The sequence below is a fragment of the Limulus polyphemus genome, unplaced genomic scaffold (assembly GCF_000517525.1).
Source record: "Limulus polyphemus unplaced genomic scaffold, Limulus_polyphemus-2.1.2 Scaffold1045, whole genome shotgun sequence".
Taxonomy (NCBI): Eukaryota; Metazoa; Arthropoda; class Merostomata; order Xiphosura; family Limulidae; genus Limulus; species Limulus polyphemus.
The window spans coordinates 126,583-146,543 of record NW_013666655.1 but is presented as its reverse complement, the minus strand read 5'-3'; the positions used below and the strand labels follow the sequence as shown (position 1 = coordinate 146,543).

At 34.0% G+C, this 19,961-nt stretch overlaps 1 protein-coding gene across 1 annotated transcript in view; it reads left to right on the top strand.

Moving 5' to 3' along the window:
* LOC106461853 (lysine-specific demethylase 3B-like) overlaps positions 1 to 19,961 on the top strand; it is a 135,920-nt gene that overhangs the window by 12,400 nt on the left and 103,559 nt on the right. The window contains exons 3-4 of the mRNA XM_022388926.1: positions 2,894 to 3,008; positions 10,285 to 10,439. Coding sequence (XP_022244634.1) covers positions 2,894 to 3,008; positions 10,285 to 10,439 — 270 coding nt within the window. The remainder of the gene's footprint in view (positions 1 to 2,893; positions 3,009 to 10,284; positions 10,440 to 19,961) is intronic.

Below are 19,961 nucleotides of genomic sequence, written 5' to 3'. Positions count from 1 at the left end.
ATATATATATATATATATATATATATCTCAAACCTTAGGCCTATCACTCTTACTTTACTTCACACCAGCTATATTCTCTTTGCTTTTATCTGTCTAATACTGTCTGTCTGCTGCTTCTCGCACATCTCACACTATTGATACATTTATTATATAGTCGTCTGGCCACTTTTTATATTCTCAACACCAATTAGTTATTAACAAAACCTTCTACAATCGTCTGCTTTTAACTGTTATTATAACAAATTTAAAAATAATAAAATATTCACTCACAAATATAAACTAATCACTAATATTTAAACCGAACAGTCTTTTATATCATGACAAACACCTTTTAGACTTCTTTTGGAGGAATCAATGAATAATTGCCACTCACTTGGTTCATAGACTGCAGCTCCTAGCATTGGTATTAATTCAGCAATATTGTTGCAATAAAACAGTTAATGTTCTTGTGAAAAGTATGGTATAAACTCTTTCTCACGATTTCTGTACCAGTAAAATGATCTCCCTGGGGAAAGTAAGTTCTTAGCCTAAAGTCTGGACCCCAAAATGTCTGAAGAACCCTTTGGAAGGCCCAAATCTCTCACCAAATCATTAAAGTTCACCTTGTGTGAAAAGTTGGGGTTCATCAGATGTTTCAGGTTGGAAACAATCCCTATCATTATTTCTATTGACATCAGATTCAGAATTAGATGAAACTATCAAGAGTTTCCAGTGGAGTAGTTACAAGGTACATCAGGTCCTTGAGCAACAGTCTTATAGCAGATTCAAGGTTCGGATAAGAAATTTCCTTTTTATTTTGTGTGATGTAGTCCTTGCACGTTACATGAGCAAAAATAGCAGTCATCTCCGTGGTTTCTAGGCTCACCCCAGACCATTGGAATTCCAAAAGGCAAGGACTTTTTATTACCTTTAGTCCATTGTCTCAATTCTTCAACACAAACAGTGCAAACTTTGTGTAAGGCCTATGATTTGTCTTGGTCCCCAAGTTTATTCCAAAATATGTGTAATACGCTTTTTTGACAAATTCTGTAATGTTTTGCCTTTGTTTTTTTACAACAAATTTGTCACAAATACAACAATATATGTGGGTCATTTACACAACCTCTTGTTGCCATAGCGAAGAATAAATAATATTGAAAAGACAAAAATAATGTCAAAGTGCATGCACAAACAAATACTATCCAGAAATGACACGTTGTGCAGCCTGTTAACCGTTTATGTACTAGCAGTGTGTGTTTCTCAAGGGTTCTAGAATGATCGATAACACTCATGTTGTGATTGGTCTAGAGAAATCTATAGCCAGTGGTTGTCAAGATTTTAAGCATAACAAATTGTGACCCGATTTCAGTGAAAATAATTCACTTGTCTAAAAGTACATATGACATTTAGTGAAAAATCTGTACATGATTAAGAAAAATGGATATAATTTTCGGATTCAATGTACAGGAATTACTGTGAAACATGTTAAAATTTCAAGAGAATAAAACCATCGCATGCCTGTGTAATTGGAAACATTCATTTCATTGATGAGTTTACGTGACATTGATGTAATTGCTGCTCATATATAATAGATTAAATCATTCAGCTCTAGTGACAACGAAGCTTATGATTACTTTTATCTCCTCTTTGCCTGTGGTATGATTAGAAAAAAAAATTCCCTGACTTAAACTGGTATAGTAGGGATCTTTCAACCATGCAAAACAAATCTAACTGTCACCATTCCAAGCAGTCTAATGGTCAGTCTTTTGAACTAAATTGAGTAAACATACCTAAGAAACACAAAAATGAAAAACAGCAGAAACATGACAGAGAAACATGAACAGTTTGATTAGAATGTATGAACTTTCAACTATAACAAAGTTACTAGAAAAAGTTATTATTAGTCACATTTTTTTAACATATTGTTGATTAAGTATGTGCCTTGGAAAGGATGGGGAGAAGTGTAATGTTACACCGATGCTCATTTTTCAACATTAAAATTATTAGTGTTAGCATATTTTATGTTAGATACATATTCTTCAAAATGTAAGAAAAGTAAATTTAATTAGCTATGCTCATTACTAGGTTGATATTTTAGTCTCACCCTAAGTAAGTAGCTTGTTCTGTTCTGAAGTTAATATTAACACTTCTCTAATACTTTGTGCACTAAGCATTTAGTTAATTTTGTTGAATCAGTGCTACTTCTGTATACAATATTTGGTGTTATGTGTCTGTTTTTTGTTTTTTTTAATAAAACTATTAAGCAATATGCAAGTCAAAAGATCAGATTTTCCATATAATATCTAGTGTGTGATTACTATTAAAACATTGTCAAATAGTTTTTGTTTATGACTGAAAAAAACAGGGACTGCTTGAAAGCTGCCTTAACACCTTTGAATCTTTAGAACTATCTTCAATTTCTGGCTAGCAAATGAACTTTTTAATACAGCCCTTCTATTTTACACTAACATAGTATGGCTTTACTATGGTTTATGAAAGTGTTTATAAAGGTAGTGTTTCTTATACAGGGCTGCAGCAGTAGATGTACAGATGTTGTAACATACTAGTTTGTTGTTTGTGAGACTACAACTATAGGCAAACTGGTGATGCTACTTACTAGTCCATTTTCTTCTAAGATTTCAAAAGCAGATGGACATGCAGTATTAATATTACAACAGTGGTAAATAGACAGATAATTTTACCAACTAGCTCTTTTTTTTTTGTAGGTTTGCAGCAGGCTTATTATGTTGCTAAAATGTCCAATTTTTGAAGCATTTAAATACATCTACTGATACTGACTTGGTTTGTTGCACTGCTGTAGTAAACAAATGGATGATATTAATAAAGGTCCTTTGTTTTATTGAACTTAAGCAGATGAATAGATCCAACTAATTATAAGTCATTTGTTTTGTAGTCTTGTAGCAGTAGATGGACAGATGAGAAAACCGTTTGATCGAATGCTATCAGGAAAACAATACCAAGAGAAGTGTGGAGAACAGCAGATACAGCAGACCTGTATATCATTAGAAGTAAGTATTGTGTAAAAACTGCTTATGTTCATGAAGCTGTTTTAAAATCAGCTTTAGTAATGAATAAATTCATACATACGACCAAAATAATAGTGGAAGTATGATGTATAGGCATCATGTGGATTGGTACTGTTGGTGCTACATGTTATAGGAACTACATTGCTTTTATGCTTCCATATTATGATGAAATTGTCCTAATGGATGATAATGTCTACCCCTATCTTCCTAAAATGATCAACACATTCCTTGAGAAAGGAATTGACCAAATGGAATGATATGCACAATTATTATGGTGTGAAAGCCTTTTACAAGCTGGTAAAGCAGGATTATAATTAACTCTACCTGTCATAAGACATTTGTATTAAGCCTGTTATATATTTTAATACTGCATTCTTTATATAGTCCCTTAGGGATTTCAAAGAATTAGAACAACTGTTGTTGTAACAAATGGCTTATATAACTAGTTTCCTGATTACTACTGTATTTTCTGTATCTCAGTCAGCCTGAAGAGTTCTGAATTGAGCGGAACACTTCATTGGCAATGGGTATGGCAAACATAGTGTGGTCAAAATAATATCATACACTCTTCTAATTCTTAAATTCCTAATGGTCTAGATAAAGAATGTAAGGTTAAAAAATATGCACAATCCCTGGTTGTCAAAATTCTATCAAGCATATATGGAATGCTATTGGTAGATGTATTACATCCTGTTACTTAAAATGCCTAGAAACGGCTATTATCAACCCTAAGTTTTAAGCACACAATATTGATGCCACATTGCTGTTGCTGTTTGTGGTACCCATACTTGATATTGAAGCAAAATGTCATGAACTCTAAAAATTTAAAGACTTCTGTTTCAAATGTTAATTTATGAGAATAAAAGAAATGAAGCTATTTGCATAACATTATGTAACACAGTATCAGATACCTGATTTCAATACAAATGGACCATTGGACAAGATACGAAGATTGTTTAGTAAACAGTGATTTTTATCTTATCACAGCTACAATATTATAAAATATAAATATTCTTGTTTTATGCATGTTACTTCCAGTTTTATTTTAGTTTTATGTAGGTAAATTTATTTGATAAGAAATTAAGTGTAATTATAGTTTATTGGACAAGAGTAACTAAATATGAATTTTTATTTTCCTAAACATGAGTTAAAAGTTAAAACATGATATATTTTGGGTAATAATTTGTTATTCAAAGTATTTTTAGGTAATTTGCTTTAAAACTTTTTCTGATTCTACTTTTTAAAGGTTTGCTATTTATGTTACCAGTGCTTTTTTTTTTCCGTCCATCAGTCTGTAAAGAATGAGTGTTTGTATACCTCATTCTGTCATTGGTTTTTTAAAGGATGTATTTTTATAAAGTTTTTATTTTGTAATTCTAGTTCCAATACAGTACTTACCTCTACTCACAAGATTGACTATTTGTTTGGCAGTGTTTGAGTTCAGATGTCGTTTCTTTTTGTGTTTTGTGTTCCTGTGTAATGACGAAAATGTTTTTTTTTTTGCCCACAGTGGTTTTTTTTTAGATTAACTTTGTTTTTCTAACAACTAGTTCATTTTTTTCGCTATATATTTTTGGAAAACTCGACCATTTATGTGCATTATTTTGAGTTATGAATTCCAAAGTTCACGTCACCACTTCAGGAGTCACACCACTAACCAGTGTTGTTTCTCAGGCCTCGGGTGTGGGTGACCTGATGGTGGATCTTTCTGCTTTCATATGTCAGGAGATTGAATGCTATATGGGTCAACCTTTGTCCCCTGACATCGTCCAGGCTCCTCCTGAATCGACAGACATTATTCAAAATGATGAGGATTATGAACACCTTTTCCTGCCTCCAGAGTTTGCTGTTCCTTCCCACTTGCAACCTGAGGATTCACCTAGGCTTAATTCGGTCTTTACAGATTTTGTAAAGTTTGTGATGTTTTATCCCCTTCCCCTATCTCTCATTCACCTCACCCTTCTTTGTTACTTGTAACCTCTTCTCAACCATTTTTGGTATTTCCTATCTCCTCAGATATTTGGTTACATATTGATCTATTTGTCTCATAATTAAGTGAGGGGATCAGCATACCGTGCCTCTCGGGGACTTCTGATCAGTACTCCCTTTCTAACTATCGTGCTGACTACTTGTTTTTGGATCAGAATTTGGTGGGTTTATTGTACTTCTTTGGGGGGCAGCTCCCGAATCTAATGTTAGTTTTACCCATGCCCAACACTCTTGCCTTCGTCTTACCTAAACCAACCTTCTGTAGTATCTTTCTTCCATACATCTCCTCTTGGAAGCTCTTCAGAGAAATCCTGAGGGGTTTACTGCGGATACCCTGCACCTTCTCGCCTCCACATTAGCCCACATTTTGTTCTTGACTCTGGTGTTACATGAGTGGTTTCTTTGTTGTTGGGACCTTATTGGTAGGGATGCTGTATTGGCTTGGGTCATTTTACCCTCAACATAACTACAGGACTTATGTCTTGCTCCTTTTCTAAGATGTTATGTCTTTGTTACAGTCCCAGAAACCATCAAGCCTCGGGTTACATCAACCCATTAGCAATCCACCCTTACGACCTTTGACCCACACAATATCTCGTCCATCCGGGGGTCTTTTTTGACACCAATCTTAGTCGAGCTTTGACTTCTCCTTTACATCTTTGGCCCATGGAAATTTTAGTTCACTGTACTCTCTTGGCTCAGCCACTTACTGCTCATGAGGTTCTATCACTTTTGGGGATGTGGTCCTCCATGATTGCACTTGTCCCTCTTGGTCATGTGCACATGAGATCCCTGCACTGGTTCCTTCATGAACAATGGAACCTTGCTCGGGATTCTCATTCCTCCCCATCCACCTTCCCTGAGAGATTATCTGCAATGGTGACTAAACAAAGCTCATACATTGACGGGCATGCCACATCCTCCCCTCGCATCTGGAATTAACATTTGTTCACGAACACACCCCTTCAAGGTTGGGGAGCATGGATCAATCATCAGGAAGCTTTGGGCCATTGGTCTGTGGACAAAACCATCTTGCATATCAATATTCTCAAACTACTAGGGATACGTTGGGCTTTATGTTACTTCCTTGTCATGTGCCAAGTGCTTTCAGTCTTGTTGCCGATCATCTTTTGTGACCAGGTCAGGTCTATCCAACAGAGTGGACATTAGACCCTCATTTTCAGAGACCTTTGCCATGGTTGGGGTTCTCCCCAATTAAATGCTTGTGCCACAGGCCTTAATACCAAGTTGCCCCTCATTTGGTCACTTGTACTGCATCTTCAGGCTTTGGCAGTTGATGCTTTCAGCCATGATTGGTCACACAAATACCTTTATGTGTACCCTCCAATCCAAATGCTTCATCGGGTGATTTCTCTGGTCCACTCTACTCCTTGCCAAGTCCTCCTGATTGCACCCTTTTGGCCAGCACAACTTTGATTTCCCAGGTTACAATGTCTGCTCCTATTACCACCTGTACCTATTCCACTATCTCTCTTCTTCGTCAACCTCGATCCCGTGTTTTACATCCCAATCTTCCCATCCTCCATCTTCACATCTGGTCCTTGGCGAGACATTACAGCTTCACACGTTGAGTTGCATCCTTGTTAGCTGGTTCCTTACAGGCATCTTCCATGGAAGTATACCAGCGCAGTGGAAAGTCTTCCACTGTTGGTCTGCTAACAGGGGATTTCCTGCTAACAAGCCTTCTGTGGCTTATGTGATGGAATTTCTCACCTGTCTTTTTGGCCATGAGTCTTTGGTCTCCTAACTTTCCGGATATCAAGTGACCTTATCACATACAATCCATTTTTCCTGATACCATAGGATTTTCCCTTCTGGGCTTGTGTTCCTTCAGGATTTGGAGGCCACCAAGGCATCCTGCCCTTCCAGATTGGGACATTAATGTGGTCCTCCATGCCCTCATTTTACCTCCATTTGAACTGCTTTCCTCGTGCTTCTTGTTTAATCTGTCCTTTAAACTTATTTCCTTTTTCTCTTGGCCTGTGGTCATTGATGGCTCAATTTGTTTGCCATTGACGTTTCATGTACCCTTTATCACTTTACATATCTTCTCCTTTATCCCAATCATTCCTTTCTCCATAAGACCTCAGGAGGACAGGAGGGTTGTTCATCCTTTTCTCCTATTTCTCTTCCTTCTATATCCCATCATTACACTAGATCTGATCCGGATAGACTTTTGTCTGTTTAGGGCCCTTTGTTGTTATATCACATGTACTGCTCCTTTTTGGGGTATGTGCAACCATCATTATATTCCCTGGCAATCCTCCTCACTACATGATCTTTCCCTTTCTACCCTTAAGAATCGGATCCACCTTTTGGTTTGTTTGGCCTACTCTTCCCTGCCTTCTTCCTCCTGTACATTGTTCCATATCTTCTCCCATCAAGATCAGCTATGTCACATTTTCCCTTGCTTCTCATCTTCATCGTCTGGTAGAGGAAATTCTACAATCCGGCATGTGAACCACTCCCAGTTCATTCATCTCCCACTATCTTCATCATATCTTGCATCAGGGTTTCCTCTACCACCTGTGGCTGTTTTCCAGACTTTGGTATGACTTTAATTGGTAAGTTTTCAGGGCCATTTCTATATCTTTTTATCATTGATCCTGCTCTGTGGCGAGCGGTGCCTGACCCGGTATTCTTTAAATCTGCACTGTCAGCCATGTTGATTCGTGCTCTTTCTCATCCATGGCTTTGCATGCTCACCATAGAGATGGGGTGTTCCACAAGATCATTTGATGGTTTTTTTACCTAGCAATATATGTTGCTTCATAAAGATGCATGTTCCGGACTGTACCACCCATGGACTACATGGGTAGAGCAGAAGGGGATTGCTGCCCATCCCTGCCATGCTTAGAGTGAATAATCAGGAATGGTCTGCTTTTCAAAATGGTGTTTCGTGGTCACCTATTGCATTGTTTCCAGTGATGATGCTCCTTGTGGCTCTCTACCGCATTGTCACCTTCCTTTCCTCGAGTGGAGTATGGTAGTCCTTACCACTTACAGTTCTAAGCTGCTGGGATGGTCGACCAAAGAGACATCTTCCTGAATGAGTTCCACACATAAAAACTTCAAACCATTCAGTTGAGAGTAGGGTGGTGATGTTCTGCTGGTGTAGATGCGACACGGCCTCCACAGGAGTTGAGCCATCTCCTTGCTGGTTGATGTGGCCTCCTGATTATGTCTACAAAACCCCACTGGAGTTGAGCTGTCTCCTTACTGGATGATGTGGCCTCCTCCTAACATTTAAAAAACCCATATAGTCGAACCATCACATTCACAGATGACGTAGCCTCCTACTAACATTTCCACAACCACTGGAGTTGAGCCGATACCTTCTGATTGATGTGGCCTCCTGATACAATTTACACAATCATGGGAGTTGAGCCGTCGCCTTATGAACTAATGTAGCCTCCCATTTCTTTTTACACAAAGACTAGAGTTGAACTGACACTTTAATGGATGACATGGGCTCCTGATACATTTTACATACATAGTGGAGCTAAGCCATTGCAATTGCAGTTCACCCCTTCGATTGGGAGACCTAATCCAACCTTCACAAGGAAGTCAGTTCCCAACATCGAGGTGTTGGATTAGAGTGAACCAATCAACATAAGTCCTCCCATGAGTACAGGTTGTCTATTTTCCTCCCTCAATTGCTCTGTCTGTGTCTTTCATCATGGCAGTAGTATGTAGGATTATTCCAGTGCTCTCCTTGACTATCCCTCATTCTCTTCTTATGGGGATGTTGTTGCCTTTGGATAGTGCTGGCCTATGCCATGGTTGAGGGAGTTGATTATATGTGATCAACATCCTTTTGATACTGGGTGTCTATTCCCTGATTGGTTAAATGGTAAGAATCCTTGTGACATACCCAGCAATCAGTGCAGATCTTAATCTGTGATTCTTGGTTTTGAGGTGAAGATGGTATTATCTTCATCCTACCCTCGCATGGATGTTGGTACCCTGTGAGGAGGTTTTGGATGTAGGTGACTTACCAAGTATGGTTTGATGTGCCCTTGCCAATCTACACCTCACAATTTCCTCCCTTGTAAATGATACACACACTACACAAGGGTGAAAGTATACCTGGCTCAGAAGTGGTGTGTTTCCCCTCTGATCTTCGGATCTATATCCCTCATTGTCAGGGGTATCCTTCAGATGTTTTCAGGGGTACTTCTTTCGTTCCCTCGCACAGGTTCCTCTTCCTTTTCAATGTGGGATTCTAGCTAATCTTGTGAGGAGAGGTAAGTATTGTATCAGAAGTTATAATTTTCCTATAATGAAAATGTATTTCCAATAGGTACTTACATCCTCTCACACTTCCCACCCTTCCTCCCCACTTCTTCGGTGCTCATGCATTCTGCCAAACTTTGAAGTGAAGTTTCTTTAGAGGAGTATAGAGGAAGTCATATGCATCACATGAGCATGTCATGCTACTATTGGTTAAGAAATGATGCATGATGATTTGCATGAGAGACACATTAGAATATAATTCCAACGGGAGGAAAGTACCTATTGGAAATACATTTTCAGTATAGGAAAATTATAACTTTGAAACAGATCTGTCTTTGTAAAGGATGTATTTTCATACAGTACTTATTTTGTAATTCTAGTTTGAAACAGATCTGTGTTTGTAAGCCTAACTACAATATTATGCACAATTATTATAATGTGAAAGCCTTTTACAAGCTGGCAAAGCATGATTAAAATTAACTATACTTGTCTACAAATTTTATCACATTTGGTAATATAGTTTCGAACTGAAACCCTTCTGAGATGCATTTCCCCAGGTCACATTGACAAGTTGTTTTTTAGGATAGCACAGTTTGACAGTGTGCCAGCTAGGATATGTAAGGTTTCTATCTGTAAAGGATTAGTTTTGGAATAGCTTGTTTTCTGTTACTTTTTTGTAAAGCATTAGTATTTGTAAAGTTCATTTTCTGCCTTGGGATTGAATGACCTTTTTATAGTACAAGGTTTAGTAAATTGTCTTTAAGTTATAGTAAACATTGAATTACTTTAAATAATGATGGCACGAGTAATTTTGTAGCTGATAAGTTCTCTTAAACTAAAGTTGAGGTCATCGTGTTTGGGAATTTTGTGTCATAATGTAAAGATAATTTCTTTTAAGTGTAGTGTGTCAGTTAGTTATCTGATAGTTTTGGAATTATATAAAATAAAAATGGGTTATTAAGCGTGTTTTATGAGGGGGAAAAAAAGTGAGGTTATTTTGTTGCTCTGATAGTCTTCAAGAAACACTGCTGAGATAAAGCCAGAAATTTTCAAGCAAACTTGTCCCACTTTAGAGCATAACTTCAATCTGTTTGGCTACCAAGCTTTCCAGCAAATGTGCATAACACCAGCTGAATTGAAAGCTAAAGAAGAAAGCCAAAACATACTGTAAGTAGTAGAAAAACTTTTTTTTATTTAACCTTTTGTTCATAAATGTTTTATGTTGTTGACAGGTGTTTTATCAATGATAAATGAACTGGATTTGGTCTAGGGGTTGGAGTAAATGCTGATATAAAACTACAGAGGTTGCATATGTTATATTAAGATGATTTTGGAGCCTCACTGCATTGTTACAGTCCATGTCACCATGTTCAGTTATGCTCTGTCTGATGCTTGTACATCTTGGCAATAGCCATGTAATGTAGTTTTCATTGAGAAATGCTTAGTTGTGAGACTGTTACATGCAAAGCACACCACTCATCCCTGCATAGTTTTCATAATCCATCTAGTGTACAATTAATTTTTCAGCACCTTTTTTCAACAATTCAATCACATATAAATCCCTAGGCTTGACAGATAGGTCCTTGTATGGAATAACATGAACATCTGTTTCATTGTTCAGCTGCATGAGGTATGTGACAGTTAAACAAATGCCATAGAAGCAACTTGTATTTGTTTTCCAAACACAGATCCTTTTTGATTATGTTGTGCACTGTTGGTTAAGACATGTAGATTGGCTTTTGCCACTAGCTTTTGTGTTCTTGGATTGTCACCTGTTACAAGGTACCACACTTAGCTTACGATGGTTAGAGTAAGACTTGTGGGTCTCTTTCTGAATTGTTGTGGTACCAAAAGTTGATCCACATTCCTTGGTTTTCCATTGCCATGAAGTACAAGGGATATCCCTGATCTGAACATATTTTAATGATCTGAATGTGTGAATATTGTGTTGGAAATGGCTGTTGCATTCCCTTTCCAAAAGCAGTCAATTTTTGACATCATATTACCTGTAAAAGCCAAATAGTGTCAAAATATTGTTTAATACACATTTCAATGATGTGGTTGTCTTGAGACTTGCTGATTTCTGTATTCATACTTGTTCTAGTATAATGTACTCAACCTTCTGTAATGGAATTGATATGATGGTTTAGATGAAATGATATGGAATAAGAAAGAAAAATGGAATTGATATAAAGGTTTGAAGAAAATGCTGATATAACAGAGACAGGATGTGCAAGGTTTCTCAAAAACATATTGTTATACACTTGTAATAAAACTAATTTCATATAAAAGTAAAAAGGAAACATGGTTCAAATTGATTATGGGGTTTTGAAAAATGCTCATACGAAGAGCTGAGAACAAGAAATATGGTTATGATCCTTTTGCAACACTTATTGTAAGAATGCATATGAGTAAGGAAAATTGTGGTTTTATGATCTTCAAAATAATGTAAACTTTACACATTTTATCATATTTGGTAATATAGTTTCCAAGAGGATCCACTCTGAGATGCATTTCCCCAGATCACATTGACAAGTTGCTTTTCAGGATAGCACCTCTCTGGCAACCTTGGTCTTTTTAACAAATTCATCTATAAATATTTAAACAATATCTTTGAAAGACTTGATACTGTTGTTGATTCACATTCCTGGATATATACTCTATACATCTATTTAAAGGAGTATATAACATAAGTTATGCATGTTGTTGGTGCTCTTTCGTCAATTTTCCTCTGCTAATGTCTCTAGGTAATACATTGCTTGAGAATGTATTTTAAAATGTACCAGTTTTGCAATATTTTTCATTGATATCGTTTAATCTTGTGAACTTGCAAATTTTGAAAATGAGGCACTTGCTGCTGGGGTTTCATTGTTTATGTGACAAGTTGACCAGTTGTAGCTTAAAGTATTTACATCATTTTAGTGCCAAATAATTGTAGTTTTAAGTTATCTATTTTTTTTGCTAAGTTTAATGTAATGAAAGTACAATTGAATATTAATGTATTAGAAATTATTATTGCAATTTTTTATGTTTAGTTTTCAAAACTGAAATATCATGTAAAGTTTAGTGTAGGTATTGTGATAATGTAAATTAAGTCTATGCAAATCAATCTGAGATCATTATCAAACCACTGTGTAAATGGTTTAACTTGTATATAGATTTACTTAGCTTGATATTTTATACAATTTTTTTTATATAACTGTAAAGCTGTTCCAAAATTATGAATATTATCCTGATTTTGTATTACAATAATTGAAAAGACCTTGATCATCTTGCACTACCATCAACCTGTTGTGCTTTCTTGAACACTGAAAATCTACAAGTAGTTACAGGCTAAATGATTTTTGCACCCAATTTGTCTTCTGTGTACTTGTGTGTTTAATATACATACTTGTGTTTGCAAAACCAAGAATTTGAGTGTATGACAGATTGGTAATCATGTGATAATCAGCAAAATCTCGGTCTATTGTTTTATACAGCTCAATAAATTTTACATTGTTAGTATGTTTGGTTTTTTAAATATATGATACTTATTATGTAATCTGCACAAATACACACCCAAAGGCAAGCCTTTAATTTATTAAACATTCTTATTGACTGTATTGATACTTGAGTAAGAATGCACATTATGCTAATATAATTGGCAAACAATAATTTGTAGACATAATGAAGTGACTTGTTATTGGGGGAACATACTGTATATTTTGACAGAACATTGGTTTGTCTTTTTCATACCAGTATGTTCTCCCAAAAAATGACTTCATTATGCTTATAAGTTGCTGTTTGCCAGCTTATTATGACTGTATTGATGATTTCATATAATAAGTTTTTTTCCCACAGATTTTACAACAATTACATAGATTGTAGCACAGTTTCTAGTTCCAATAAATAGCTAATTATTTTACAAAAATTAGATTATTTCATTAAAGGAATTTTCCCAATATTAACTGTACTTTTAAGTCTTGGATTAATTGAGAACTGTATGAAAATTATGTCATGACATTGATAGAATTGTTGTTAACAAGATTTTCCTTCTCCATGTATTGAACTTACTAAATTTTACTAAAATGATACACAAGAACAGCTGGAACAGATATCTTTTTCCACAATTGTACCCACACAAGTAACTCAAATTTTGTCTTCATCCATCCTGTATGGATGCTAATTTAAGCATCTAAGTTATATAAAGAAATATCTTAGTTTTCTATTTATATAATCCAAGAAGTTTATTCAATCTGATTTATGAATTTCAGAAATGGTAATGTGAATAACAAACATTCTCATCCACTGTATATAAAAGATTTAATAACAAACATTTTCATTTAAGATCCATGAATATGAAAAATCTTACGTTCAGCAAGAATTAATTTTTCCCAAACATATGTGGAATTTCCATACATCACTGTTCAGTATGTTTATTGGTATTTTTAGACCAGTTTCAACATATGAGGCAAAGTTGACATCTGATAGGAGTAAAATGGTTACAAATGAAATCAAATTAGTGTTTTCCTGTTACAATAGCTCATGATTAAACATATACCACCATTTCAAAATGATTACCTGAGGATTTAATGAATGTTTGAAGTTTCATATTTCTAACAACAGCTTTGGGTTATTGTTAATTGTCTTTATGCTTATTTCAAAAACCCAAGACTCGAAAAAGAAAAAAAAAGTATGAATTTAGCTGATTTTAGATATTTGTATTTACAGTTGGTGTGCTTCTTTTTAACTTTCATACCTGGCTGGGTGAATCCTGCCCTAAGGGCAAAATTTCACCTTTGAATTTAAAAAAGAAGAAAATCTTGTGGTTGTTCTTTCACACTTTTCAAAAAAATGAACACTTTATACATAAAATTTATTCAATAAGTTTTGTTTATATAGCTTTATACATAAGTTTGTAATTTTTTAATTTTATTCATTATAGACTGATTTTAATGTACTGTGAAAAAAAGCATTAGTGTCTGTGATTTTTGAATTTTTTCTGAGCATAATAAAGTTTAGCTTGGTGATATATCACTAGAAGAGATGTTTGCGAACAACTTCTGTTGTATCAATTTGTCACTGGCTTATTCAAACAGTGACCACAAACTGGGTGATCATGTAATATGTATACAGAACATCGTGCAAAATAAAAGGTGGTTTCTACATGTACTTACAAAAGTTAGTGAAATTCAGAAGTCAATGTGATACTGAAGGGGATGCACAAACATGTAAATAGTTTCTGTAGTTTCAAATTCTGGTAAGTTTAACATTCTGGACCACAAAGCACCTGCATATCAAATTTAAAATTTTATGTAGAGTAATGTAGAGTGAATAAAGTAGTGAGAGAGTAATCTATGGTTTTGTGTAGATCTTCTGTAGGAATGAAGAAGGAAAGTTTATAAGACTGAGCATTTTTTACAGTTTCTTTAAATGTTCTTTCCATTCCTGTAAATATTTTTGTGTTAAAATTGTCTGAAAGCTACAAAAATTTTCTTCTATGACAAGAATTCTGGAAAGCTTAGTTGGGTTAAACAAATATTCCAGTTACTCAGTTCTCACTTATTGAATATTATTAAATTTATTGTATTCACACAACACACTCAAATAAATCTATTATGTATTGAAATACTATATTTGATATACATTGATTTCTACCAATAACAATGTTTTATAAAAATATTATTTCTTAGTCTGACAAAGGTTTTAGTAACACCTTTTTTGAATGGTTAAATTGTAGGTCACCGATTAATCTTTTCCACTTTTTTTTCCAAGCTTTTTTTTTATTTTTAGCTCTGTAAATAGTGACTACTCCAGTTAGCAAAGTAAACAATCAAAATAAATTGTTAATGAATATCAGTCAGGTTGAAACTGACTAAATATATAAAATGAACTTTCTGATGAACAGTGAGAAAAAAGTGAAATTCTAAGATAAAGTATTTTTTGTTTTATTCGTTCAAACCAGTCTCAAAATTTTGCAAATTTCACAACCTAAGGAACAACTAAATCAAATCATGAATAATATTATCAGTAAGCTACTATATTTTGATAATGATAATAATAATAAAAAAAGCAGTTTACTAGCTGTACCAATAACATTAATCTTGGGCCTCAACTTGTAAATGAACAAATTATTTTAGTTGGAGGCTCTGTTCATCATTGCCCCTTGCTAAGATCTTAAACCAGTTAGAATGAACAACAATGTCACATTCTACTAAAAGAAACTTATTAATGCGAGTGAAAGGACATGCTAACCTAAGATTCCCTATTAAGTCAAGTGTATTTGAACCTGCCCTAGGAGAATAAAGTGGTGTCAGTTATAATTGGTTTAGGATCTTAACAAGGGCCAATGATAACAGTGTCTGAATAAGAGAGCTTGCTCATTCACAAATTTAGGCCTGAGATTAATGTTATTGGAACAACTAGTAAATTTCATTTATTATTTTAATCATATATTTTAAGCAAACACGTTTTCACATAATTGCATTAAGTACTGCATTGTGAAAAGCAAAGAATATCACCCCCTCCCTCGCTGTTCACAAAGGTTGAAAGTCGCACATAACATGTATACTCTTTCCTATTATTTGAAGTTGCATAAGGGTTAGAACTTTAACTGCCAGTTATGAGGCACATATTTGTGACAAGATTGATTCTTCTTCATTTTGTATAAGATTGTTCATAGCTTTGATTTAGTTTATTCATTAGTTATTCAGTAATTCATTTTCCGAAACTGTGGTGTCCAGATAGGTGCAGCTTGCCCCAATGGAAAAATTTCACCACCGTTATGTATTAAAAAACTTAAACTTGTAGTCATTCTTTCACATATTTTAAAAGATATCACTTCAGAGTTGAAATTTATTTGATAAGGTTTATTTATTTAATTTTTTATGTGCTTTTTTATAAAGATAGATAGCATTGATCGTAGGTTAATTTCAGCATGCTCTGAGCATAATATGGAGACACCGAGGAGAAATCTTGATATAGTTTTAAACAAAGTAGTGCCAATTTCAGTGTTCTAACTTTAATAAAAGTAATTTTATTAATTTTAGGCAGTCACTGTTTCTCAATCTTGGTTTTCATTGTGTAATGTAATTGTGTATATCCCAACTTTGAAAAGTCTTTGGTTAGTGATCTCAACACATAATGAAAGCCACTTTTTTTTTCTTTTCATCTCAAAAAGCCAGTTTGGCTTCCAATTCAGTAGAGACTCTCATAAAGCTTAGAAAAAAGTGATGAAAGCTAAGACTTCTAAGATGTTGATATTAGAAAAGCTGATTTGAATAACTTTCACCAAGTTACAGTTATGATTTTTATTTTCATGCTTGTGAAAAGCTTGCTTTATCATTTGATATTTCATTTAAGTTATGAATTTGTAGTATGATAGGAAAAGAAATGTTTATCATGGAATGAAGATGATGTATGCTTAATTAAGTAACTTTTGCACACGATTGTATCAAATTTTGTATTGCTGACAAGACTGCTGTTTGTTAGGCCTTATTTGCCTTAGTATCTGTTTGGATGGACAAAGAAATCGAAGAAAGAAAATTAATATAAAATGATTTTGAAACCATTTGATTAATAATCTAAAAAGTTGGCTTGCTTCTAATTTTGGTATGGTAAAAGTAATTTTTATTTTGCACCAATGATCATAAAGACGTTGACACTGTTTAGTGTTTTTAAAATCAAAACAAAGTTAAAATTTCAGTTTTATAGAATAAAGGAAAATTTCACAAGAATGTATGAAGGCACAAATATTCCTAATTAATATTACAACAAAGATAAGCATTTTTAATTTCTGAAAAAATCACATTAAAAGCTTTTTGAATTTGAAAGCTGTGAATTAATACAAATATCACCTACAAAAATATTTTTGCTGAAGTTGCATAACCTCTAGAAAATTCATCTTAAGTTTCAAACTATTTTATCTAGTGTTTTTTTTTTTTTGCAATGTAGTAAAATATATACCATACAACTTATGCATCAAATTAAAAACATCCCATTTCCTTTGGCTGAGAAAGAAGAAGTTTGTTTTAAAATTCAGTTTTAGTTAAACAAGCCTGAATAGCACTAAGTGCTGTATCATTATTTTTTGAGAGTTTTTAGAAAGTAGGGTTGCTAAAATTTCATATCAAAAGATATAATTACAAACTATGCCAATAAGAAATAAATTATTTGAAAAACAAATTGTGTCAGTAAGGAACATTACTTTTTCTAGTTTAAATTTGAATTAACCAGTAAGGTTTACTTTTAAAATGTATTCTCAAGCATAAATTATGTAGATTCTAAAAGCAGAAAAAAAAAATACCAGGAAAATGTTATTTTAAAAGAAGCTTGTTATCAATGTACCTTGAGAAGTCAGTGCTAGAGCAGGGTTGTGCTGTTTCAGATTATTTGTTAACAAATGGATAATTTCTAAAGGTAATGCTTTATATAGGATGTTATGTTGAAAAAGTACTATTATATTCCCTTTGTCTCAATACACCTGTACTGCAGGTGTTGTGTATTTCAGATGAGTCGTATGTTCCTTGTTATCAGCTTTTCATGTAATACAACTATAATTGAATCAAGGGTTTTGAAAAATTCCTGATTTAAATCGATTTGAAGCAAATTGCTGTAAAAACCTACAAAAATTAATTTAAGAGGATGGAAAAAACACTGGTATCACATTATTGAACAAGATTTGTGAAATTGAGCTTATGCAGCAGCTTGAAAACTGATATAATGTAAGGTTTTGAGGAAAATGTGGATAAAAAAGCTTTGAAAAATGCTCATATAAAAAACTAATAGAACTAATGTATGGGTTTGAATAAAATACTGAAATAACAACATTAGAATTGATATAACAGTTTGGGGATGGCCTTGATATAAGAAAATTATAATGGATATAAGGGTGTGGGGAAACATTTTGATAAAACATAATTGAATTGATATATAAGGGTTTGGGAACATCTTAATATAACTTACTAAAATTGGTTGTCTAACTGAAGTTTGATTTCAGGATTTTTAGAAAATAATGATAGAACTATACTGTAATTGAGATAAAGGTTAGAAGAAAGGATTTGATGAAAAATCTGATATGACTACAAGAAATGATGTAAGAGTTTGCAGTACCTTCTGTTGTAATTATACTAAAAACTTTTAATACTAATGGTTTGGGACCTTCGTGTCTTTGTAAATCACTTGTACCTGATGATGAAGAAACATGCTGTTTATGCTGTCTCCAAACTTTATAATCTCAAAGTAGGTTCCTCATCATCATATTTGCTTCCAAACTTGTGGGAAGTGAAAGTCAGCCTACATTAGCACTTATGGTATAATTCCACAACTCATATCTCTGATGTTATCAAAGATGAAGTCACAAAGTGATATGTGCTATTATTCAATGAAAACATGAATTTGCATGTGTAATCAAAACAACTGGACCTTTATTTACACTTCTTGGAAGGAGACCATGTGTCTTCTTGGTTCTACATATCAGTTTCTATGACATGCAACAAAAATGATTAGCATGAAGAAATGAGGGATTGCAGTAACACTTTTATGCTCTCGGGCATTCTGCAACTTTCAGTAGATGGGGCCCAACATTGTAAGACATATGGCATGCTTATGAAATAAATAAAAGAGGAGACCAATCACAAACTACTGAATATTGGTGGGGGTGGGCTTCACATCATAAATAATGCCTTTATATTTGACAGTGTAAAAATGCATTGTGACATGAAACAAACTTTGAGCTTTCTGTATTGCAATTCAAAAATTCTCCAGCCAGGTGTAAAGACTTCACTAGTGTCCTGAATCTACTATATTCCCTTGATAATTATGTAAACACAGATGGCTAGAGAATATGCAAGTCATAAAAAGAGCTTTAGAGATGTTTCCAGTTAGGTCATACATCCAAAAAACAAATATTTTTGTATTCTTGAAACAAGCTGTAAATATCACCTGTTTTTGTTGAAAGCTAACATTTTCTTGTCTGTTTCCAGAAATATTTCACCTTTTATCAGAAAATACCAAATGTACATGATGAGATTGCCACTCATATCCACTGGTTTTCATAAAACAAAAGTGGCCTTGATGAGTTGCTTTGTAGAAGAAGATAACATTTAGAAATCAGGAACTTCTGCTTGAATGAGACTAAAGATTGATGTGATTGGATTATCATGCCACAAGGATATCTCAAGGGGCAACACTATCATCATGACCATCAGATAACTTGAGGTCCTTAAGTCAGTCAAAAATATATTTCAGACAATGATCTATTTGCTACAAAGTTCTTCAAGAAATCCTTTGTTATTATGGTCTTGTCATGAACTTGGCCTGGTTGGAACCCCTAGAAAATCAGCACAGAGTCTGAAAATACTCATGACTCAGCAGTCTCTTTTTTAATCAAGCATGGCTGATAAGGTGGAATGTTTGACCTGTGGGATATGACCAATATAGTTTTACTGCTGTCTCATGGGAGGCATCTGGTAAAAGAGGATTTTCTACAAGTAAGGAACTTACACAGGCCTGCAAATTTAAACTTCATAAAAGTTGTTTTGGTTTTAATAATGGATTTTTCATAATACAGATATGCAGACTTTGAAAATAATAATAATTTTTTCTATCAAGTAAGGATTTTTTACAAATCAGGAAGAAAAAACTTACTTGGATCAAATTATTATTTTGTTTACCACAATGAACATTTTTATTATTATGTTTGTTAACAAA